General features: G+C 53.0%; 1 protein-coding gene across 1 annotated transcript; it reads right to left on the reverse strand.

Moving 5' to 3' along the window:
• Positions 1-2,972: 2,972 nt before the first annotated feature.
• Positions 2,973-16,737, reverse strand: LOC144954529 (uncharacterized). Its single transcript, XM_078885001.1, has 9 exons — positions 16,500-16,737; positions 14,514-14,591; positions 13,219-13,440; positions 10,905-10,995; positions 8,678-8,740; positions 5,565-5,756; positions 4,713-4,785; positions 3,755-4,156; positions 2,973-3,088 (listed from the first exon to the last, which is right to left on the reverse strand). The coding sequence occupies exons 2-9, from the start codon at positions 14,570-14,572 to the stop codon at positions 2,973-2,975; spliced, it is 1,218 nt and encodes a 405-aa protein (XP_078741127.1). The 5' UTR covers positions 14,573-14,591; positions 16,500-16,737.
• Between the last annotated feature and the right edge of the window lie 9,774 nt (positions 16,738-26,511).

A 26,511-nucleotide genomic window follows, 5' to 3' on the forward strand; every position in this document is an offset into this window, starting at 1 on the left:
ACCCACTCAGCCACTCACTCACCACTCACCCACTCACTCACCACTCACCCACTCACTCACCCACCCGCCCACTCACCCACCCACTCACCCACCCACCCACTTTCACCATCACCGTGCCTAAGCCAGGAGTGCCTCTACAATATTATAATAATAATTATTGTTGCAATGAACATTATGATAACAGTGATGATGGTATCGTAACGTTGCATTATATTGTTTGCCTTATTATCATGATGACGTGGGGTTTTCATCGTTAATTATACATCAACAATTATTCCGTCACAATGATTGCAATTGTTTTCGTTGTGGTTATTAAAGTGAGCACTGCATGAAGACGATCTGACTCATGGTGGTGATGGTGGTGATTGTGGTGGTGGTGGTGGTGATTGTGGTGGTGGTGGTGGTGATTGTGGTGGTGATGGTGGTGATTGTGGTGGTGGTGGTGATGTTGGTGGCGATGGTGGTGATTATGGTGGCGATGGTGGTGGTGGTGGTGATGATGGTGGTGATTGTGGTGGTGATGGTGGTGATGGTGGTGGTGATGATGGTGGTGATGGTGGTGATTGTGGTGGTGGTGGTGATGTTGGTGGCGATGGTGGTGATTATGGTGGCGATGGTGGTGGTGGTGGTGATGGTGGTGATTGTGGTGGTGATGGTGGTGATTGTGGTGGTGGTGGTGGTGATTGTGGTGGTGATGGTGGTGATTGTGGTGGTGGTGGTGATGTTGGTGGCGATGGTGGTGATTATGGTGGCGATGGTGGTGGTGGTGGTGATGATGGTGGTGATGATGGTGGTGGTGATGATGGTGGTGATGGTGGTGATTGTGGTGGTGATGGTGATGTTGGTGGCGATGGTGGTGATTATGGTGGCGATGGTGGTGGTGGTGGTGATGATGGTGGTGATTATGGTGGTGGTGGTGATGATGGTCGTGATGGTGATTGTCGTGATGGTTTTGATCGTGATGATGGTGGTGATGGTGGTAGCGCCACTCACTCACACCCCCACTCTCCCGTCACTCCATCTCTTCTCGAGACCATGCCACCCACCCACCCACTCACCCACCCACTCACCCACCAACCCACCCACCCACCCACTCACCCACCCACTCACCCACTCACTCACCCACTCACCCACCCACTCACCCACCCCCTCACCCACCCACCCCCTCACCCACTCACCCACCCCCTCACCCACTCACCCACCCACCCACCCACTCACCCACCCACCCACCCACTCATCCACTCACCCACTCACCCCCTCATCCACTCATCCACTCACCCACCCACTCACCCACTCACTCACCCACCCACCCACTCACCCACCCACCCACTCACCCACCCACCCACTCACTCACCCACCCACCCACTCACCCACCCACTCACCCACCCACCCACCCACTCACTCAAGAGACACTGGGGAGTCCAACGTTGTACAAACGCTCAACTTTAATAAATAAAAAGTCTACATTCATTAGCACCGTGGCACACACACACACTGACACACACACACACACTGACACACACACTGACACACACACTGACACACACAGACACAGACACACACAGACACAGACACACACAGACACAGACACACACAGACAGACACACACACTGACACACACACTGACACACACTACACGTACACTGACACACACATTTCCCTGCATTTAACCACCAGGTGGGAACCACCACCCACTTGAGATTCGCGGCTGCCTTACACACCCAGAGAGTCACCACCCCCCACCACCACATCACGCACCTCTCCTGCACGCTCACAACGGTCCAACACCCACAGCAGAAACTACAAACACATCAACACCCCGTGTCTCTCTCTCTCTCCCCGTGTCTCTGTGTCTCTCTCTCCCCGTGTCTCTGTGTCTCTCTCTCCCCGTGTCTCTGTGTCTCTCTCTCCCCGTGTCTCTGTGTCTCTCTCTCCCCGTGTCTCTGTGTCTCTCTCTCCCCGTGTCTCTGTGTCTCTCTCTCCCCGTGTCACTCCCCATGTCTCTCTCTCCCCGTGTCTCTCTCCCCGTGTCTCTCTCACCGTGTCACTCCCCGTGTCTCTCTCTCCCCGTGTCTCTCTCTCCCCGTGTCTCTCTCTCCCCGTGTCTCTCTCTCCCCGTGTCTCTGTGTCTCTCTCCCCGTGTCTGTGTCTCTCTCTCCCCGTGTCTCTCTCTCCCCGTGTCTCTGTGTCTCTCTCTCCCCGCGTCTCTCTCCCCGTGTCTCTCTCCCCGTGTCTCTCTCCCCGTGTCTCTCTCCCCGTGTCTCTCTCACCGTGTCTCTCTCCCCGTGTCTCTCTCCCCGTGTCTCTCCCCCCGTGTCTCTCCCCCCGTGTCTCTCCCCCCGTGTCTCTCCCCCCGTGTCTCTCCCCCCGTGTCTCTCTCCCCATGTCTTTCCCTCTACCCGTGTCTTTGTCTCTCTGTGTCTCTCTGTGTGTCTCTCTGTGTGTCTCTCTGTGTGTCTCTCTGTGTGTCTCTCTGTGTGTCTCTCTGTGTGTCTCTCTCTGTGTGTCTCTCTCTGTGTGTCTCTCTCTGTGTGTCTCTCTCTGTGTGTCTCTCTCTGTGTGTCTCTCTCTGTGTGTCTCTCTGTGTGTGTCTCTCTGTGTGTCTCTCTGTGTGTCTCTCTGTGTGTCTCTCTCTGTGTGTCTCTCTCTGTGTGTCTCTCTCTGTGTCTCTCTCTGTGTGTCTCTCTGTGTCTCTGTGTGTCTCTCCCCGTGTCTCCCTCTCTCTCCACCACCACGTGTGCTGCTACGTTGCTGTGCCGATGTTTGCCGTCACCACCGTCACCACCACCGTCACCACCACCGTCACCACCACCGTCACCACCACCGTCACCACCACCGTCACCACCACCGTCACCACCACCGTCACCACCACCGTCACCACCACCGTCACCACCACCGTCACCACCACCGTCGCCACCACCGTCGCCACCATCACCACGGTAACCTGGGTAACCACGGTCACACCACCGTCGCTAGGCGGCCGCGTAGCAACGCGCGTCGTACCGCGGCGACTCGGGCGGCGATTCCCCCGCGGCGACCGTCGCCGCGGCGACCGTCGCCGCGGCGCGGTCGCCCCGGCAACGGGCGCCTCCGTTGCCGGGGTAGGGAGCACGAACCGCCCGCCTCTCCCGGCGTCTCTGCAGCAGCAGACGCATCGCCTGCAGCTTGCGGCGCGTCGTGGCGTTAGCAGCAGCAGCAGCAGCAGCAGTAGTAGCAGCAGCAGTAGTAGCAGCAGTAGTAGTAGTAGCAGCAGCAGTAGCAGCAGCAGCAGCAGCAGTAGTAGTAGTAGCAGCAGTAGTAGCAGCAGCAGTAGCAGCAGTAGTAGTAGTAGTAGCAGTAGCAGCAGTAGCAGCAGCAGCAGTAGCAGCAGTAGCAGCAGCATCAGCAGCATCCTGCTGCTGATGCTGCTGCAGCTGCAGCTGGTGGTGGTGGCAGTGGCGGTGGCGGTGGCGGTGCTGAGGTTGTTGATGTTGTTGAGGTTGTTGAGGTTGTTGATGCTGTTGATGCTGTTGAGGTTGTTGTTGAGGAGGTTGTTGAGGAGGAGGTTGTTGAGGTTGTTGATGCTGAGGGAGGCCACGGCAGCCTGGAGGAAGAGGGAGGGGGGGAACGTTAGAGGGGGTGGGGGGGGGAGGGATGGGGGGAGGGGTGGGGGGTGAGGGATGGAGGGGGGGAGTGGGGGGAGGGGTGTGGGTGGGGGGAGGGGTGGGGGGGTGTGGGGGGTGAGGGATGGAGGGGGGGGGAAGGGTGGCAGCACTTCCTCTCTGCGTCTCCGCTGCCCTGCTCCCGTCACAAGCCGCGTTGCTGGAAGCCCTCGGGATCCGGTCGCTGTCGTTGTTGTGGCTGTTGTTGTTGTTGTTGTGGCTGTTGTTGTTGCTGTGGTTGTGGCTGTGGTTGCTGTTGTTGTTGTTGTGGCTGCGCTGGGCCCGCGATGCCGCCAGGAGGTCCAGGAGGATGCGGTAGACGACTGCCACATCCTCCTGACGGGGGCGGCCGCCGCTGCTGCTGCCGCTGATGCTGCTGCCGCTGATGCTGCTGCTGCTGCTGCCGCTGCCGCTGCCGCTGCTGCTGCTGCTGCTGCTGCTGCCGCTGATGCTGCTGCTGCCGCTGCTGATGCCGCCGCTCCGCCGTCGAACGCACAAGGAGGGCGGCAGTGACCCTGGGGGGGGGTGGGTGGGGCACAGCAGCGTTGGGGCCGTGTGCAACACGCGGTGGGGCCGTGTGCAACACGCAGTGGGGCCGTGTGCAACACGCAGTGGGGCCGTGTGCAAAAGAGCAACGTGGGGTGGGGCCGTGTGCAACACGCGGTGGGGCCGTGTGCAAAAGTGCAACACGGGGTGGGGCCGTGTGCAAAACGCGGTGGGGCCGTGTGCAAAAGTGCAACACGGGGTGGGGCCGTGTGCAAAACGCGGTGGGGCCGTGTGCAAAACGCGGTAGGGCCGTGTGCAAAAGTGCAACACGGGGTGGGGCCGTGTGCAAAACGCGGTGGGGCCGTGTGCAAAACGCGGTGGGGCCGTGTGCAAAAGTGCAACACGGGGTGGGGCCGTGTGCAAAACGCGGTGGGGCCGTGTGCAAAACGCGGTGGGGCCGTGTGCAAAAGTGCAACACGGGGTGGGGCCGTGTGCAACGAGCGGTGGGGCCGTGTGCAAAAGTGCAACTCTCCCCCCCCCCACCCACTCTCAAGTCCCCCCACTCTCCCCCCTCTCTGCCCCTACCTGAGAAAATGCCGGAGAAGCATCCCGGGTAGAGTTGGTGAAGACTCTCCAAGCTGGCGCCAGAGCAAGAGGCCTGTGGGGGAGACACGGTGAGAGAGACACGGTGAGAGAGACACGGTGAGAGAGACACGGTGAGAGAGACACGGTGAGAGAGACACGGTGAGAGAGACACGGTGAGAGAGACACGGTGAGAGAGACACGGTGAGAGAGACACGGTGAGAGAGACACGGTGAGAGAGACACGGGGAGAGAGACGCGGGGAGAGAGACGCGGGGAGAGAGACGCGGGGAGAGAGACGCGGGGAGAGAGACGCGGGGAGAGAGACGCGGGGAGAGAGACGCGGGGAGAGAGACGCGGGGAGAGAGACACGGTGAGAGAGACACGGTGAGAGAGACACGGTGAGAGAGACACGGTGAGAGAGACACGGTGAGAGAGACACGGTGAGAGAGACACGGTGAGAGAGACACGGTGAGAGAGACACGGTGAGAGAGACACGGGGAGAGAGACGCGGGGAGAGAGACGCGGGGAGAGAGACGCGGGGAGAGAGACGCGGGGAGAGAGACGCGGGGAGAGAGACGCGGGGAGAGAGACACGGGGAGACACGGTGAGAGAGACACGGTGAGAGAGACACGGGGAGACACGGTGAGAGAGACACGGGGAGAGAGAGACACGGGGAGTGACACGGTGAGAGAGAGACGGGGCGAGAGACACGGTGAGAGAGAGACACGGGGAGAGAGACACGTGTGTGTGTGTCTACTGTGTGTGTGTTAACAGCACTTGCCCCGACAGCCTGCCAGAGGCTACTCGGGAAAGCTTTGCCTCCGTGTCGGTGTCCCACCCCTCCCCCTCTCACCTGTGTCGCTTCCTCCGACGTCACGTGACCTCCCGCTTGACCTCCCGCTTGACCTCCGCCGTGACCTCCGCTGTGGCGACCACCTCCCCGGGTTGGTCGGGTTGCGAGCTGCAGCTGCACCAAGCTGAGGGAGCCGGCCAGGTTGGTGAGGGTGAGGGTGAGGGGTGAGCGCCCGCACAGGAAGTCGCTCACCTGGTGAGGGGAGAGAGGGGAGGGGGAGATGAGGGGAGAGTTGGTCATTGGGTTGGGAGTCTAAGTGTCTGCGTCTTATCTGTGAGCGACTCATCTGGCGAAACAAACCCCTCCCATCTTCTTGGTTCTTTCGGTAAAGTCGTCGCGTAGAAGGGAAATAAAAAATAATAAAATAAAAAATTCATCTTCTTGGTTCTTTCGGTAAAGTCGCGTAGAAGGGAAATAATAAAACATAATAAAACAATAAAAATAAAACGTAATAAAACAATAAAAATAAAACTTTATAAAATAATAAAAATAAAACTTAATAAAATAATAAAAATAAAACAAATAAAACGTAATAAAATAATAAAAATAAAACATAATAAAATACCAAAAATGAAACAATAAAATAATACAAATAAAACAATAAAAATAAAACATAATAAAATAAAAAAATATAATTAACTAATAAAATAATAGAAACGAAAATTAATAAAATAATGAAAATAAAACATCGTAAAATAAAAACAAATAAAAACTAATAAAATAATACATTTAAAAAACAATAAAATATTAAAAATAAAACTTTATAACAGGACCCTGCGGGGTGGGCTGGTAGGAACGAATAACCAAAAAATATAAACATAATGTATTATGACACTTGTTTAGCCAGGAAAGCCTCACTGAGTGTAAAGGTTTTTGTAGGGTCCTGCCAAGTGTTTGCAGTAGGGGGCGAAGTTGCTACACCTAATCGGACGATACGAAGGGAGAGTTTGAGGCCTAGTTCTAGGCTTTAGGCCTAGCTGTAGGCGTTAGGCCGCTGTGAGTTATTTTTTTATTTAAATGTTTTAATTAAAAACTATCTCAGGGAATTCTAAGGGAATGTTACACTTGTTTAGCCAGGAAAGCGTCACTGAGTGTAAAGGTTTTTGTAGGGTCCTGCCAAGTGTTTGCAGTAGGGGGCGATGTTGCTACACGGACGGACGGACGGACGGACGGACGATATAATCTATTGATGTCTGGTCCACTTTGTTCCTACCAGTATAAAACATAATAAAATAATAAAAATAAAACATTAAAATAATAAAAATAATAAATAAAATAATAAAAATAAAATAATAAATATAAAACATAATAAAATTAAAACAATAAAATAATAAAAATTAAACGTAATAAAATAATAAAAATAAAACATACAAATGAAACGTAATCAAATACAATTCTCACGACGTTTCGGCCACAACGCAAGCAGCCGTCCTCAGGTGAAGAGCAGGTCTGTCGAGAAGACAGCGTCTGAATGAAACACCACCAGACTCACTCAGACACTCAGTCAGTCAGTCACTCACTCACTCAGTCACTCAGTCAGTCACTCAGACACTCACTCAGTCAGTCACTCAGTCAGTCACTCAGACACTCACTCAGTCACTCAGACACTCACTCAGTCACTCACTCAGTCAGTCACTCAGTCAGTCACTCAGTCACTCACTCAGTCACTCACTCAGTCACTCAGACACTCACTCAGTCACTCACTCAGTCAGTCACTCAGTCAGTCACTCAGTCACTCACTCAGTCACTCAGACACTCACTCAGTCACTCACTCAGTCAGTCACTCACCCAGTCACTCACTCAGTCACTCAGTCACTCACTCAGTCACTCACTCAGTCAGTCACTCACCCAGTCACTCACTCAGTCACTCAGTGATTCAGACGCTGTCTTTCCGACAGACCTGTTCTTCACCTGAGGACGGCTGCTTGCGTTGTGGCCGAAACGTCGTGAGAATTGTATTTTATTATGTTTCATTTGTATGTTTTATTTTGATTATTTTATTATGTTAAATTTTTATTATTTAATTGTTTTAATTTTATTATGTTTTATATTTATTATTTTATTTTTATTATTTTATTTTTTATTTTTATTATTTTAATGTTTTATTTTTATTATTTTAATGTTTTATTTTTATTATTTTATTATGTTTTATTTTTATTATTTGATTATGTTTTATTTTTATTATTTCACAATGTTTCACGTTTATTATTTTAATTATATTATGTTTTATTTTTATTATTTTATTTTTATTATGTTTTTTTTTATTTTCCTTCTACGTGATGACTTTACCGAAAGAACCAAGAAGATGAATCCCTGCTGCAGTCACGAAAGAAGCTTTACATCGAAATCCCCTCCCCTCTTCGTTGGTGCCAGGATGGATCCATCCTGGGTTTAACCAGCAGGCTGGATTGTGTGAGGAGCTCACAAATCCTTGAAAGATCGGGACAAAGTCCCATTGGTGAGCTCCTCCGACAGGCAAGGCTGCGTTGGCTGGGTCATGTAGCCCGCATGCCCAGCCACAAAATTCCTAAACAGCTTTTGTTTGGCCGGATCGAGGGGGCTAAACGGGCATAGCACGGGCTAGAGAAGAGATGGAGTGATGTGGTACAGGAGGACGTGGAGCTGAGTGGACTTGCCGATGACTGGTACCAGCGGTGTCAAGATCGGCCTCAGTGGAGGAGGAGGCTCGTGAAGGACGCTACTGGGCAGTTGGAGGCAGTCGCCCTCCAACAACAACGGAGGGCGGAGGAGCGACGCTCACAACAACGAACGGAGCGCCGGGTGGATAAAGCACAGCAAGTTGGCACAGTAGGGGGCACAGGTGGTGCATCAGCCAGTCATCTCGGTCATCTCGGTCAGTCGACCCGTGGCACCTGCTGGGTCTGCCCCGTGACCTCCTCCTCATGCACCTAGCCTGGCACAGCAGTACAACCCATGGCACCTGCTGGGTCTGCCCCGTGACCTCCTGCCAGCGGGCGTTCGACACTTCACGTGGCAGCCTCAAGGTGCACATGGCCTGGCACAAGCGTCGTGGTGACGTCACCGCCACTTAGTGGCGAATGGCGGTTGTTGTTGTTGTGTGTGTGAGTGTTTCTCTCTCCCCGTCTCCTCACCTGACTGTCTGTGAGTGACTGCAGTGCCTGCAGAATGGAGTTCTCAGCCTTAGGACGAGCAGCCTGTGACACACACACACAGACACACACACACACACAGACAGACACACACACACATACAGAGACACACATACAGAGACACACACACAGAGACACACACAGAGACACACACAGAGACACACACACAGAGACACACACACAGAGACACACACACAGAGACACACACACAGAGACACACACACACAGAGACACACACATACAGACACACACACAGAGACACACACACAGAGACACACACACAGAGACACACACAGAGACACACACACACACACAGAGACACACACATACAGAGACACACACATACAGAGACACACACAGAGACACACACACAGAGACACACACACAGAGACACACACACAGAGACACACACACAGAGACACACACACAGAGACACACACAGAGACACACACACAACATTACTCCTTGTAGCAACACGAAAAGACAAAGCTCCCCCGTGTAGCCTCTAGCAGGCTGTAGTGGCAAGTGCTGTAGTTAGTAGCGAGTAGCAGCAGCAGCGCCTATGAAGGCGCTGCTGCGTGAGTAGGTGAGTGAGTAGGTGAGTGAGTGAGTAAGTATATGAGTGAGTGAGTGAGTGGGTGAGTGGGTGAGTGGGTGGGTGAGTGGGTGAGTGGGTGGGTGGGTGAGTGGGTGGGTGGGTGAGTGGGTGGGTGGGTGAGTGGGTGAGCGAGTGTATGAGTGAGTGGGTGAGTGAGTGAGTCTATGAGTGAGTATATGAGTGAGTGAGTGAGTGGGTGGGTGGGTGGGTGAGTAGGTGAGTGAGTGGGTGAGTGAGTGGGTGAGTGAGTGAGTGAGTGGGTGGGTGGGTGAGTGAGTGGGTGAGCGAGTGTATGAGTGAGTATATGAGTGGGTGAGTGAGTGGGTGAGTGGGTGGGTGGGTGGGTGAGTGGGTGAGTGGGTGGGTGGGTGGGTGGGTGGGTGGGTGGGTGGGTGAGCGAGTGTATGAGTGAGTATATGAGTGAGTGAGTGAGTGGGTGAGTGGGTGAGCGAGTGTATGAGTGAGTCTATGAGTGAGTGAATAGGTGGGTGGGTGAGTGAGTGAGTGGGTAGGTGAGTGAGTGGGTGGGTGAGCGAGTGTATGAGTGAGTATATGAGTGAGTGAGTGAGTGAGTGGGTGGGTGGGTGAGTGGGTGAGTGGGTGGGTGAGTGAGTGAGTGGGTGGGTGGGTGGGTGAGTGAATGAGTGAGTGAGTGGGTGGGTGGGTGAGTGAGTGAGTGAGTGGGTGGGGGAGTGAGTGAGTGAGTGGGTGAGTGGGTGGGTGAGTGAGTGAGTGAGTGAGTGGGTGAGTGAGTGAGTGGGTAGGTGGGTGGGTGAGTGGGTGAGTGAGTGAGTGAGTGGGTGGGTGAGTGAGTGAGTGGGTGAGTGAGTGAGTGGGTGGGTGAGTGGGTGAGTGGGTGAGTGAATGAGTGAGTGGGTGGGTGGGTGAGTGAGTGAGTGAGTGGGTGGGTGAGTGGGTGGGTGAGTGAGTGAGTGGGTGAGTGGGTGAGTGAGTATATGAGTGAGTGAGTGAGTGGGTGAGTGAGTGAGTGGGTGAGTGAGTGAGTGGGTGAGTGAGTGGGTGAATGAGTGAGTGAGTCTATGAGTGAGTGAATAGGTGGGTGGGTGAGTAAGTGTGTAGGTGGGTGGGTGAGTGGGTGGGTGAGTGAGTGGGTGAGTGAGTGAGTGGGTAGGTGGGTGAGTGAGTGAGTGGGTAGGTGGGTGGGTGAGTGGGTGAGTGAGTGAGTGAGTGAGTGAGTGAGTGGGTGGGTGAGTGAGTGAGTGGGTGGGTGGGTGAGTGGGTGAGTGGGTGAGTGGGTGAGTGAGTGAGTGGGTGGGTGAGTGGGTGGGTGAGTGAGTGAGTGGGTGAGTGAGTATATGAGTGAGTGAGTGAGTGGGTGAGTGAGTGAGTGGGTGAGTGAGTGAGTGGGTGAGTGAGTGGGTGAATGAGTGAGTGAGTCTATGAGTGAGTGAATAGGTGGGTGGGTGAGTAAGTGTGTAGGTGGGTGGGTGAGTGGGTGAGTGAGTGAGTGGGTGAGTGAGTGGGTGAGTGAGTGAGTGGGTGAGTGAGTGGGTGAGTGAGTGGGTGAGTGAGTGGGTGGGTGGGTGAGTGAGTGAGTGAGTGAGTGGGTGGGTGAGTGAGTGAGTGGGTGGGTGAGTGAGTGAGTCTCACCTTGAGGCCGGACTTCAGCGCTGGTACCACAGTGAGTGTGCAGCCGTTCCTCAGCCCAGCCTCGTGGACAGAACCCCTCCCATCCAGCAACCTGCACCACCACCATCATCATCATCACCATCATCACCATCAACACCATTATCACATCACCATCATCAACACCATCATCATCAACACCATCATCATCAACACCATCATCAACACCATCATCATCATCATTACCATCACCATCATCACCACCATCATCATCATCACCACCATCATCATCATCATCACCATCACCACCATCATCATCACCACAATCACCACCACCATCATCATCACCATCAGCACTTGTGCTCACCCACCCACTCACCCACCCACCCACCCACTCACCCACCCACCCAGTCACTCACTCACTAAGTCACTCACCCACTCACCCACCCACCCACTCACTCACCCACCCACCCACTCACTCACTCACCCACCCACCCACTCACTCACCCACCCACTCACTCACCCACCCACCCACCCACCCACCCACTCACTCACTCACCCACCCACCCACTCACCCACTCACTCACCCACCCACCCACCCACCCACTCACTCACTCACCCACCCACCCACTCACCCACCCACTCACCCACCCACCCACCCACTCACTCACTCACCCACCCACCCACCCACTCACTCACTCACCCACCCACCCACCCACCCACTCACCCACCCACCCACCCACCCACTCACTCACTCACTCACCCACCCACCCACTCACTCACCCACCCACCCACTCACCCACCCACTCACTCACCCACTCACCCACCCACCCACCCACCCACTCACTCACCCACTCACCCACCCACCCACTCACCCACTCACCCACCCACCCACTCACCCACCCACCCACCCACTCACCCACCCACCCACCCAGTCACCCACCCACCCACTCACCCACCCACTCACCCACCCACTCAGCCACTCACCCACCCACCCACTCAGCCACTCACCCACCCACCCACTCAGCCACTCACCCACCCACCCACCCACTCACCCACCCACTCACCCACCCACTCACCCACCCACTCACCCACCCACTCACCCACCCACTCACCCACCCACCCACTCACCCACCCACCCACTCACTCAATCACCCACCCAATCACCCACCCACCCACTCACTCACTCACCCACCCACTCACCCACCCACCCACCCACTCACCCACCCACCCACTCACCCACCCACCCACCCACTCACTCACTCACTCACCCACCCACCCACCCACCCACTCACTCACCCACCCACTCACCCACCCACCCACCCACTCACTCACCCACCCACCCACTCACCCACTCACCCACCCACTCACCCACCCACCCACTCACTCACTCACTCACCCACCCACCCACCCACTCACCCACTCACTCACCCACCCACCCACCCACTCACTCACTCACCCACCCACCCACCCACCCACTCACTCACTCACCCACCCACCCACCCACCCACTCACTCACCCACCCACTCACCCACCCACCCACCCACCCACTCACTCACCCACCCACCCACCCACCCACTCACCCACTCACCCACCCACTCACCCACCCACCCACTCACTCACTCACTCACTCACCCACCCACCCACCCACTCACCCACTCACTCACTCACTCACCCACCCACCCACCCACTCACTCACTCACCCACCCACTCACTCACCCACCCACCCACTCACTCACTCACTCACCCACCCACCCACCCACTCACTCACTCACTCACCCACCCACCCACTCACTCACCCACCCACCCACCCACCCACTCACCCACCCATCCACCCACCCACCCACTCACCCACCCACCCACCCACCCACTCACCCACCCAGTCACCCACCCACCCACTCACCCACCCACTCACCCACCCACCCACTCACCCACCCACTCACCCACCCACCCACCCACCCACTCACCCACCCACCCACTCACTCAATCACCCACCCAATCACCCACCCACTCACCCACTCACCCACCCACTCACCCACCCACTCACCAACCCATCCACTCACCCACTCATCCACTCACCCACTCACCCACCCACCCACCCACTCACCCACCCACCCACCCACTCACCCACCCACTCACCCACCCACTCACCCACCCACCCACTCACTCACTCACTCACCCACCCACTCACCCACTCACCCACCCACTCACCCACTCACCCCACCCACCCCACCCACCCACTCACCCCACCCACCCACTCACCCACCCACCCACCCACCCACTCACCCACCCACCCACTCACCCACTCACCCACCCACTCACCCACCCACCCACCCACCTCGTCCGATCCAACAGCAGGTGGAAGTCTGTCCCTCCGCTGGTGCGAGGCAGCCGCAGCGCCATCGCCACCATCGCCCTGAGCCCCATCACCGACTCCCCCGGCTCCACCATCAGCAAGACGCGGCCACCACCACCAGCACCACCAGCAGCACCACCACCAGCACCACCACCACCTCCAGCCAGTGTCGACTCAACGAACACGCGGAGGGGACTGAGGGGTCTGTGGGCGGGGCAAAGGGAGTGGGGGAGGGGCAAAGGGGGTGGGGGAGGGGCAAAGGGGGTGGGGGAGGGGCAAAGGGGGTGGGGGAGGGGCAAAGGGGGTGGGGGAGGGGCAAAGGGGGAGGGGGAGGGGCAAAGGGGGAGGGGTTAAGTCGTGGACATACACGGACAGAAGCTGTGGTACACCTCAGACAGAAGCTGTGTGGTGCACCTCAGACAGAAGCTGCGTGGTACACCTCAGACAGAAGCTGCGTGGTACACCTCAGACAGAAGCTGCGTGGTACACCTCAGACAGAAGCTGTGTGGTACAGCTCAGACAGAAGCTGTGTGGTACAGCTCAGACAGAAGCTGTGTGGTACAGCTCAGACAGAAGCTGTCTGGTACACCTCAGACAGAAGCTGTGTGGTACACCTCAGACAGAAGCTGTGTGGTACACCTCAGACAGAAGCTGTGTGGTACACCTCAGACAGAAGCTGTGTGGTACACCTCAGACAGAAGCTGTGTGGTACACCTCAGACAGAAGCTGTGTGGTACACCTCAGACAGAAGCTGTGTGGTACACCTCAGACAGAAGCTGCGTGGTACACCTCAGACAGAAGCTGCGTGGTACACCTCAGACAGAAGCTGCGTGGTACACCTCAGACAGAAGCTGCGTGGTACACCTCAGACAGAAGCTGTGTGGTACACCTCAGACACAAGCTGTGGTACACCTCAGACACAAGCTGTGTGGTACACCTCAGACACAAGCTGTGTGGTACACCTCAGACAGAAGCTGTGGTACACCTCAGACAGAAGCTGTGGTACACCTCAAACAAGCTGTGTGGTACACCTCAGACAAAAGCTGCGTGTTACACCTCAGACAAGCTGTGGTACACCTCAGACAGAAGCTGTGGTACACCTCAGACAGAAGCTGTGGTACACCTCAGACAGAAGCTGTGTGGTACACCTCAATCAGAAGTTGTGGCACACCTCAATCAGAAGCTCTGGATATACAGACAGATGCTGCGGCCACACAGAGGCTGTAGCAACCACGCAGACAGAAGCTGTAGCAAACACGCAGACAGAAGAAACTCACGTCTGCGCGTTGCTCTCGTCGCTGTTTTCAGCTCCTCCACTCGACGCGTCCAGGTCCATGGCCTCCTCCGTCAGGGTCCTGTAGATGGACGCGGGCGATTCAGTCAGAGAGCTGTGTGTGTGTGTCAGCTGTGTGTGTGTGTGTGTGTCAGCTGTGTGTGTGTGTGTGTGTCAGCTGTGTGTGTGTGTGTGTGTCAGCTGTGTGTGTGTCAGCTGTGTGTGTGTGTGTCAGCTGTGTGTGTGTGTGTCAGCTGTGTGTGTGTGTGTCAGCTGTGTGTGTGTGTGTCAGCTGTGTGTGTGTGTGTCAGCTGTGTGTGTGTGTCAGCTGTGTGTGTGTGTCAGCTGTGTGTGTGTGTGTCAGCTGTGTGTGTGTGTGTCAGCTGTGTGTGTGTGTGTCAGCTGTGTGTGTGTGTCAGCTGTGTGTGTGTGTCAGCTGTGTGTGTGTGTGTCAGCTGTGTGTGTGTGTGTGTCAGCTGTGTGTGTGTGTGTGTGTCAGCTGTGTGTGTGTGTGTGTCAGCTGTGTGTGTGTGTGTGTGTCAGCTGTGTGTGTGTGTCAGCTGTGTGTGTGTGTCAGCTGTGTGTGTGTGTCAGCTGTGTGTGTGTGTCAGCTGTGTGTGTGTGTCAGCTGTGTGTGTGTGTGTGTCAGCTGTGTGTGTGCGTGTCAGCTGTATGTGTGCGTCAGCTGTGTGTGTGCGTCAGCTGTGTGTGTGCGTCAGCTGTGTGTGTCAGCTGTGTGTGTGTGTCAGCTGTGTGTCAGCTGTGTGTGTGTGTCAGCTGTGTGTGTGTGTCAGCTGTGTGTGTGTGTCAGCTGTGTGTGTGTGTCAGCTGTGTGTGTGTGTCAGCTGTGTGTGTGTGTGTCAGCTGTGTGTGTGCGTGTCAGCTGTGTGTGCGTGTCAGCTGTGTGTGTGTCAGCTGTGTGTGTGTGTGTCAGCTGTGTGTGTGTGTGTCAGCTGTGTGTGTGTGTGTCAGCTGTGTGTGTGTGTGTCAGCTGTGTGTGTGTGTGTCAGCTGTGTGTGTGTGTGTCAGCTGTGTGTGTGTGTCAGCTGTGTGTGTGTCAGCTGTGTGTGTGTGTCAGCTGTGTGTGTGTGTCAGCTGTGTGTGTGTGTGTCAGCTGTGTGTGTGTCAGCTGTGTGTGTGTCAGCTGTGTGTGTGTGTCAGCTGTGTGTGTGTGTCAGCTGTGTGTGTCAGCTGTGTGTGTGTCAGCTGTGTGTGTGTGTCAGCTGTGTGTGTGTGTCAGCTGTGTGTGTGTGTCAGCTGTGTGTGTGTCAGCTGTGTGTGTGTCAGCTGTGTGTGTGTGTCAGCTGTGTGTGTGTGTGTCAGCTGTGTGTGTGTCAGCTGTGTGTGTGTCAGCTGTGTGTGTGTGTCAGCTGTGTGTGTGTGTCAGCTGTGTGTGTGTGTCAGCTGTGTGTGTGTGTCAGCTGTGTGTGTGTGTGTCAGCTGTGTGTGTGTGTCAGCTGTGTGTGTGTGTCAGCTGTGTGTGTCAGCTGTGTGTGTGTCAGCTGTGTGTGTGTGTCAGCTGTGTGTGTGTGTCAGCTGTGTGTGTGTGTCAGCTGTGTGTGTGTCAGCTGTGTGTGTGTCAGCTGTGTGTGTGTGTGTGTCAGCTGTGTGTGTGTCAGCTGTGTGTGTGTGTCAGCTGTGTGTGTGTGTCAGCTGTGTGTGTGTCAGCTGTGTGTGTGTCAGCTGTGTGTGTGTCAGCTGTGTGTGCGTCAGCTGTGTGTGCGTCAGCTGTGTGTGTGTGTGTGTGTCAGCTGTGTGTGTGTGTCAGCTGTGTGTGTGTCAGCTGGTGTGTGTGTGTCAGCTATGTGTGTGTACAGGCTGTGTGTGTGTGTGTTAGCTGTGTGTACAGGCTGTATGTGTGTTAGCTGTGTGTACAGGCTGTGTGTGTGTTAGCTATGTGTACAGGCTGTGTTTGTGAGCTATGTAGAGGCTTTGTATCCACACACCGCTCGCTGTATGTAGGCTTCTATACACATTGCGTGCTGTGTACCTGAAGCAGGCTGTTCTGACGTGGCGTGTAATATCCACAGTCCGTGTGTGCTTGGCCGCAGGCTATGATGTAACCAAGCTGTCGTATCTAACAGGATGCGTGTCTAACCGGCTCTTGCGTAAATTGGCTATTGCGTTATTTATTATCCAACGCACGCTACGGGCAGCACCACGTGACTTCCTGCACCACGTGACTTCCCGCACCACGTGACTTGCCGCACCACGCTCTCCCCTCCTCCTCTGGAGCCGCTCTGCCCACGCGCTCCGCTTTTATAGTCGCCGCCTACGAGGGGGGGGGGGGGTAGGGGGGAACTTCCGGTGACGTAGACCGAGGGGCTTGGCCAATCAGGAGCCGGGGTTGGGGCGTTAGCGGGGCGGGGTGTTCTCATGCCAGCGGTGTTGCCGGGGCAACGCCGCGGTGGGTGGGGGGGGGTCAACGTTCGAGAGGGCGGGGTCACTAGGGGAGAGTGGGGATGGGAGTGCGTGTCACGTGTCTGTGTGTGTCTGTGTGTCTTTGTCTGTCTGTGTGTGTGTGTCTGTGTGTGTGTGTTTGTGTGTGTGTGTGTGTCTGTGTGTGTGTCTGTGTGTGTGTGTCTGTGTGTGTGTGTCTGTGTGTGTGGGTCTGTGTGTGTGTGTCTGTGTGTCTATGTGTGGCTGTGTGTCTGTGTGTGTGTGTCTATGTGTCTGTGTGTGTGTCTATGTGTGTCTGTATGTGTGTGTCCGTCTGTGTGTCTGTGTGTGTCTATGTGTGTCTGTGTGTGTGTATCTGTGTGTGTCTATGTGTCTGTGTGTGTGTCTATGTGTCTGTGTGTGTGTCTATGTGTCTGTGTGTGTGTCTATGTGTCTGTGTGTGTCTGTGTATGTGTCTATGTGTCTGTGTGTGTCTGTGTGTGTGTGTCTATGTGTCTGTGTGCGTCTGTGTGTGTGTGTCTATGTGTCTGTGTGCGTCTGTGTGTGTCTGTCTGTGTGTCTGTGTGTGTCTATGTGTCTGTGTGTGTGTGTCTATGTGTCTGTGTGTGTCTCTGTGTGTGTATCTATGTGTCTGTGTATGTCTCTGTGTCTCTGTGTCTGTGTGTGTGTATGTGTGTGTGTGTCTGTGTGTGTCTATGTGTCTGTGTGTGTGTGTCTATGTGTCTGTGTGTGTCTCTGTGTGTGTATCTATGTGTCTGTGTATGATGTGGTACAGGAGGACGTGGAGCTGAGTGGACTTGCCGATGACTGGTACCAGCGGTGTCAAGATCGGCCTCAGTGGAGGAGGCTCGTGAAGGACGCTACTGGGCAGTGCCAGGCTAGGTGCACCTTGAGGCTACTGGGCAGTTGGAGGCAGTCGCCCTCCAACAACAACGGAGGGCGGAGGAGCGACGCTCACAACAACGAGCGGAGCGCCGGGTGGCTAAAGCACAGCAAGTTGGCACAGTAGGGGGCACAGGTGGTGCATCAGCCAGTCATCTCGGTCATCTCGGTCAGTCGACCCGTGGCACCTGCTGGGTCTGCCCCGTGACCTCCTGCCAGCGGGCGTTCGACACTTCACGTGGCCTCAGGGTGCACATGGCCTGGCACAAGCGTCGTGGTGACGTCACCGCCACTTAGTGGCGACTGGCGGTTGTTGTTGTTGTTGTTGTCTGTGTGTGTGTGTCTCTGTGTGTGTCTCTGTGTCTGTGTGTGTGTATGTGTGTATGTGTGTGTGTGTCTGTGTGTGTGTGTCTCTGTGTGTGTGTCTCTGTGTCTGTGTGTGTGTATGTGTGTGTCTGTGTGTGTGTCTCTGTGTCTGTGTGTGTGTCTCTGTGTGTCTGTGTGTGTGTCTGTGTGTGTGTGTCTATGTGTGTCTGTGTAGTGTCGCGGTTAGCGCACTGCGCTATGAACCCGGCGACCCGAGTTCGTTTCCCGCTCACGGCCAACACCCAGTGACGATTATCTGAACCGTTCCTGGGCCTCCCCTAGGTCAACTCAGCCTCAAATGTGTCCCTGGTGCTGTGTGCAGTGAATATCCCCACTGGGGAGACAAAGGCGGTCGGGCGTGGTGCTGGCCACCCACCCCACCCCCCCCTCGTGTACCGTTCCGGCCTTCATAGGTGCTCGCCAACAGCACTTGCCCCTACAGTCTGCGAAGGCTACACGGGGGGGCTTTGTCTTTGTGTCATTCACCGTCCTCTCACACACCACCCGGTCACGTGACCGGGTCGCGCGCGTGCGTCACGCCGCTGGGTGACGTCACCGGCACGCGATGTTCCAAGCGAGCGAGGGGGGGAGGGGCGGGGGGGGGTTGGGGGGTGACGTCACAGACCATATAAGGTGGTCTCGTCAGTAAACAGTGATCACGTGTCAATAACACTCAAGCACCGTGTGAGGCCAAGGGTATGCGTGGACAATAGGTGACGTTTCGGACAATGGACCTTCATACAAGGACACTCGCTCACAGCCCACACGCTCACACACCTACTCACTCACACACCCATCCACTGACTCACACACTCACCCACTCACTCACCCACCCACTCACTTACACTCACCCATCCACTCACCCACTCACCCATTCACTTACTCACTCACACACCCACTCACACACCTACTCACCCTACTCACCCACTCAATCACTCACTTACACACTCATCCATCCACTTACTCACACATTCACCTACTCACTCACTCATTCACTCACCCATCTACTCACTCACTCACCCATCCACTTACTCACTCACCCACCCACTCACTCACACACCCACTCACCCATTCACTTACTCACTCACCCACCCACTCACTCACACACCCACTCACCCATCCACTCACACACTCACCCATCCACTTACTCACTCACTCACCCATCTACTCACCCACTCACTCACCCACCCACTCACTCACACACCCACCCATCCACTCACTCACACACCCATCCACTTACTCACACACTCACCCACCTACTCACTCATCCATCCACTTACTCACTCACCCACCCACTCACTCACACACCCACTCACCCATCCACTCACCCACTCACCCATCCACTTACTCACACACTCACCCATCTACTCACTCACCCATCCACTTACACACTCACCCATCCACTCACTCACCCATCCACTCACTCACACACTCACACACTCACTCACCCATCTACTGACTCACTCACTCACCCACTTACTCACACACCCACCTACTCACTCACTCACCCATCCACTTACTCACTCACTCCCCTATCCACTTACTCACACAACCACTCACCCATCCACTACCCACTCTCCCATCCACTTACACACTCACCCATCCACTCACTCACCCATCTACTCACTCACACACTCACCCACTTACTCACTCACACACTCACTCACCCATCTACTGACTCACACACTCACCCATCTACTCACTCACACACTCACTCACTCACCCATCTACTGACTCACACACCCACCTACTCATTCACTCACCCATCCACTTACTCACTCACACACCCACTCACTCACTCATCCACTCACTCACTCACTCACCCATCTACTCACACACTCACACACTCACCCATCCACTCACCCATCTACTCACTCACACACTCACTCACTCACCCACTCACCCACCCACTTACCTACTCACTCACCCACCCACCCACTCACCCATCTACTCACTCACTCACCCATCTACTCACACACTCACACACTCACCCATCCACTCACTCACCCACTCACCCACTCACTCACTCACTCACTCACCCACTCACTCACTCACCCACTCACTCACCCACTCACTCACCACTCACCCACTCACTCACTCACCCACTCACTCACCCACTCACCCACTCACTCACTCACCCACTCACTCACTCACTCACCCACTCACCACTCACTCACCCATTCACCCACCCACTAACCCACCCATCTACTCACACACCCACTCACTCACTCACCCACTCACCCACTCACTCACCCACCCACCCACTCACCTATTCACTCACCCACTCACTCACCCACTCACCCAGTCACTCACCCACCCACTCACCCGCCCACTCACTCACCCACCCACTCACTCACCCACTCACTCACCCACCCACTCACCCACCCACTCACCCACCCACCCACTCACCTACTCACTCACCCACTCACTCACTCACTCACCCACTCACTCACTCACCACTCACCCACTCACTCACTCACTCACCACTCACTCACTCAATCACCCACTCACTCACCCACTCACTCACCACTCACCCACTCACTCACTCACCCACTCACTCACTCACCCACTCACCCACTCACTCACCCACCCACTCACTCACCCACTCACCTACTCACTCACCCACTCACTCACCCACTCACCCAGTCACTCACCCACCCACCCACTCACCCACTCACAAATACAACATGCTGATCTTTGTCAAAGAGGACGCGTCCCAGTCTAAGGTATCCTTCCAAAGCGATACTTTTTCACTCAACAAACAACGACCACGTAGACTACGCACACACACACAAACAGGTGATATCCGCCGCGTAGCATCTAACAGACGCTACTGCCTGTACATTTGTTCCACAGTGCTATTCATGGAGTGAAAAATTAAAATTAATAAAAAGTAAAATAAAAATCACGACGTTTCGGAGGCAACACAAGCTTCCGTCTTCAGGTGGAACCGTCACAGCACGATAGCTGTATCAAGTAAAGAGAAATTTCAAGAAAACAGTCCTTGTATATATTGAAAGCGATGAGTATGACCTTGTTATCTAGACATTTCTTGAGGAAGGCCAGCGTCTCGAGAAGCGGTGACTTCTTATCTCGTTGTGATAATTGTTTTTTTACCCTTCTATCTGGCAACAAAACTGACACCTTTTTACAAGGAGTCATGTTTGCATAGACCACAATACCTGCAGTCATAATGCAAACAAAAACATAACTCTGATAATGTATGCACTGTCCTTGAAGTTGATTGGTCCACACCCGAGACAGCTTTCCTTAGAGCCTAGTCTCACATGGTCCTTGAAGTTGATTGGCCCACACCCGAGACAGCTTTCCTTAGAGCCTAGTCTCACATGGTCCTTGAAGTTGATTGGTCCACACCCGAGACAGCTTTCCTTAGAGCCTAGTCTCACATGGGTTGGACCAGATGACGCCAAAAGGCGCACAACTCAAAGACAATGCACCATCAGAGTATGAGAGCTCGGGGCAAGCATCTACATATTTTTACTGGCAAATGAGGTTCCCATAGTTCGTATCTCATTGTCTGTTGAAAACTCGAACAGATAGGTGGAATTCCTCCCCGTAGAGGGTGTTAATTCTAGATTTGAAGCTTTCGTGACTGCAAGGATTCACATTCTTGGGTTTTTTCGGTAAAGTCACGTAGGTGAAACATTTAAAATTAATAAAAAGTAAAATTAAAATAAAATTAAAATCACGACGTTTCGGAGGCAACGCAAGGTGGAACCGTCACAGCACGATTGCTGTATCGAGTAAGATACAGCAATCGTGCTGTATCTTACTTGATAAAGCAATCGTCACACGGCGTCACAAAAAGTCAGACCCCCCTCAAAAATGACGTCACAAAGCTCTGCCCCCCCCCCCAAAATATATAAAACATGCTTCAAATCGCTTTAAACTATTGTCATTGTAGTGCGTATTTAATGTGGCGCTGCACTCTGATGTTGTAGGAGAAAACATTTATTAAAAGTCTATTTAATTAAGTGGAACGTGTTGTCTATATTTATTTAAAGTTGCGCATTTTGATGTGACGTCACATTTCTCAACCCCCCCCCCCTCGTCATTGTTCATTTATGTCGCAATGAACAAGGGGTTATAACTTTTAAACGAAATTGGTCTGTGTCACCGCGCCCTTACAAACGTCACGCGATCTCCGTGACGCTGCCGAGACATCAAAGTAAAAAGGACGTCGCGATGAACAAGGGATTATAATTCTAGATTTGAAGCTTTCGTGACTGCAAGGATTCATATTCCTAGGTTTTTTCGGTAAAGTCACGCAGGTAAAACATTAAAATTAATAAAAGTAAAATAAAATAACCGTACCCCTCCATAACAAAGGCTCACCCTCTTAAGCCTCACCTTACCATATGAATAAGTGTGCTGCACTTGGCCCTTCCCCTCTCTCCAACCATTATATAAACGGAGTGGTAACTCCTGCAATCTCTCATTTACTTGATACAGCAGCTGTCGTGGCTGTGACGGTTCCACCTGAAGATGGAAGCTTGTGTTGCCTCCGAAACGTCGTGATTTTTATTTTATTTTACTTTTATTAATTGTAATGTTTTACCTACGTGACTTTACCGAAAAAACCTAAGAATAAGGGATTATAACTTTAAAATGAAATCGGTCTGTGTCACCGTGCCCTTAAAAACGTCACGCGATCTCCGTTACGCTGCCGAGACGTCAAAGTAAAAAGGACGTCGTGATGAACAAGGGATTCATCTTCTTGGTTCTTTGGGTAAAGTCACGTAGAATGGAAATAATAAAATAATGAAAATAAAATATTATAAAATAATACATAAAATATATTATTTCATATAATATTATTTTATTATATTATTTTATTATGTAAAAATGGTATTATTTTATTATTTCCATTCTACGTGACCTTACCCAAAGAACCAAGAAGATGAATCCCTGCAGTCACGAAAGCTTTAAATCGAAGGGATTATAACTTTAAAATGAAATAGATCTGTGTCACCGCGCCCTTACAAACGTCACGCGATCTCCGTGACGCTGCTGAGACATCAAAGTAAAGAGGACATCACGATGAACATGGGATAAAATAAGACATAAAATATATTATTTCATATTATATGATTTTATTATATAATATTTTTTTATTATGTAAAATTTTTATTATTTTATTATTTCCATTCTACGTGACCTTACCCAAAGAACCAAGAAGATGAATCCCTGCAGTCACGAAAGCTTTACATCGAAGGGATTATAACTTTAAAATGAAATAGATCTGTGTCACCGCGCCCTTACAAATCGCGCACACGAATGGATGCAATGAACATCACGTGGCGCTCTGCTTTTTGCTCGTAAGTTTCAGATCTACTGCAATACATCCGTCCTCGGACCGGCAAAAGGCCAGTTACGTAATCATACGCTTCCAGGCTGTGCTGAGTCAGCAGCTATCACAGCGGTTGAAATTATTTGAATTCTTCTCACTTTCAAATGATTCTCAAACTAATCCTGGCCAGTAATAAATTAGTTCCGCATAACGCTTCAACGTTATCAAAATCAATTGAATGTCCTTGTTGGCAAGCAGGCTCTGTCACTTTCTGAAAGCTGTGCTCGGGAGAATGTAATGTCCCTTTGGTGTTCTTTTAGTCGAACGCTGTATAGCACTTACCGCATAATCAATTGATCCGATAAACACCTTCTGTTGATAAATTCGGTAATTCATCTTTAGTACAAGACACGAGTTTTTGAATTTTATGTACCGTAATGTTGGGTCTTTGGGTAGCAGTGTTCAAGTCTATGGCCAGTGTAGAGTCTATGGGTAACAGTGCTGAGTCTATGAGTGACAGTGCTGGGTCTTTGGGTAGCAGTGTTCAAGTCTATGGGCAGTGTAGAGTCTATGGGTAACAGTGCTGAGTCTATGGGTGACAGTGCTGAGTCTATGGGTAGCAGTGTTCAAGTCTATGGGCAGTGTAGAGTCTATGGGTAACAATGCTGAGTCTATGGGTGACAGTGCTGGGTCTTTGGGTAGCAGTGTTCAAGTCTATGGGCAGTGTAGAGTCTATGGGTAACAGTGCTGAGTCTATGGGTGACAGTGCTGAGTCTATGGGTAGCAGTGTTCAAGTCTATGGGCAGTGTAGTGTCTATGGGTAACAGTGCTGAGTCTATGGGTGACAGTGCTGAGTCTTTGGGTAGCAGTGTTCAAGTCTATGGGCAGTGTAGAGTCTATGGGTAACAGTGCTGAGTCTATGGGTGACAGTGCTGAGTCTATGGGTAGCAGTGTTCAAGTCTATGGGCAGTGTAGAGTCTATAGGTAACAGTGCTGAGTCTATGGGTGACAGTGCTGGGTCTATGGGTAGCAGTGTTCAAGTCTATGGGCAGTGTAGAGTCTATGTTGTAGCAGTGTTGGGTCTATGGGTAGTGTTGGGTCTATTGGTCTCAGTGCTGAGTCTATGGGTCTCAGTGCTGAGTCTGTGGGTCTCAGTGTTGAGTCTATGGTGCTGAGTCTGTGGGTCTCAGTGCTGAGTCTGTGGGTCTCAGTGTTGAGTCTATGGGTCTCAGTGCTGAGTCTGTGGGTCTCCGTGTTGAGTCTATGGGTGACAGTGCTGAGTCTATGGCAGTGCTGAGTCTATGGGTCTCCGTGTTGAGTCTATGGGTCTCAGTGCTGAGTCTGTGGGTCTCAGTGTTGAGTCTATGGGTGACAGTGCTGGGTCTTTGGGTAGCAGTGTTCAAGTCTATGGGCAGTGTAGAGTCTATGGGTAACAGTGCTGAGTCTATGGGTGACAGTGCTGAGTCTATGGGTAGCAGTGTTCAAGTCTATGGGCAGTGTAGAGTCTATGGGTAACAGTGCTGAGTCTATGGGTGACAGTGCTGGGTCTTTGGGTAGCAGTGTTCAAGTCTATGGGCAGTGTAGAGTCTATGGGTAACAGTGCTGAGTCTATGGGTGACAGTGCTGGGTCTTTGGGTAGCAGTGTTCAAGTCTATGGGCAGTGTAGAGTCTATGGGAAACAGTGCTGAGTCTATGGGTGACAGTGCTGGGTCTTTGGGTAGCAGTGTTCAAGTGTATGGGCAGTGTAGAGTCTATGGGAAACAGTGCTGAGTCTATGGGTGACAGTGCTGGGTCTTTGGGTAGCAGTGTTCAAGTCTATGGGCAGTGTAGAGTCTATGGGTAACAGTGCTGAGTCTATGGGAAACAGTGTTGGGTCTCTGGGCAGTGTAGAGTCTATGTTGTAGCAGTGTTGGGTCTATGGGTCTCAGTGCTGAGTCTATGGGTCTCAGTGCTGAGTCTGTGGGTCTCAGTGCTGAGTCTGTGGGTCTCAGTGCTGAGTCTGTAGGTCTCCGTGTTGAGTATATGGGTGACAGTGCTGAGTCTATGGCAGTGCTGAGTCTATGGGTCTCCGTGTTGAGTCTATGGGTCTCAGTGCTGAGTCTGTGGGTCTCAGTGTTGAGTCTATGGGTGACAGTGCTGAGTCTATGGCAGTGCTGAGTCTATGGGTCTCCGTGTTGAGTCTATGGGTCTCAGTGCTGAGTCTGTGGGTCTCAGTGTTGAGTCTATGGGTAGCAGTGCTGAGTCTATGGGTGACAGTGCTGAGTCTATGGCAGTGCTGAGTCTATGGCAGTGCTGAGTCTATGGGTGACAGTGCTGAGTCTATGGGTGATAGTGCTGAGTCTATGGCAGTGCTGAATCTATGGGTGGCAGTGCTGAGTCTATGGGTGGCAGTGCTGAGTCTATGGGTGGCAGTGCTGAGTCTATGGGTGACAGTGCTGAGTCTATGGCAGTGCTGAGTCTATGGGTCTCAGTGCTGAGTCTATGGGTGACAGTGCTGAGTCTATGGCAGTGCTGAGTCTGTGGGTCTCAGTGCTGAGTCTGTGGGTCTCAGTGTTGAGTCTATGGCAGTGCTGAGTCTATGGGTGACAGTGCTGAGTCTATGGGTGACAGTGCTGAGACTATGGGTAGCAGTGTTGAGTCTGTGGGTCTCAGTGCTGAGTCTGTGGGTCTCAGTGTTGAGTCTATGGCAGTGCTGAGTCTATGGGTGACAGTGCTGAGTCTATGGGTGACAGTGCTGAGTCTATGGGTAGCAGTGTTGAGTCTGTGGGTCTCAGTGCTGAGTCTGTGGGTCTCAGTGTTGAGTCTATGGCAGTGCTGAGTCTATGGGTGACAGTGCTGAGTCTATGGGTAGCAGTGTTGAGTCTGTGCGTCTCAGTGCTGAGTCTATGGTGCTGTGTGTGAGCAATATTAGGCCACGTCTACAAAGCTCCACAATTAACGGATAAAACTTAACTCTAATCACGCGACGCATTTTTAACTGCTGAAGAATGCAAACTAATTAACGTTTAACCAGTCGAACTATACAATAGCACGTGGCTTATTA

Source organism: Lampetra fluviatilis, unplaced genomic scaffold, assembly GCF_964198595.1.
Source record: "Lampetra fluviatilis unplaced genomic scaffold, kcLamFluv1.1 SCAFFOLD_147, whole genome shotgun sequence".
NCBI classification, from domain to species: Eukaryota; Metazoa; Chordata; class Hyperoartia; order Petromyzontiformes; family Petromyzontidae; genus Lampetra; species Lampetra fluviatilis.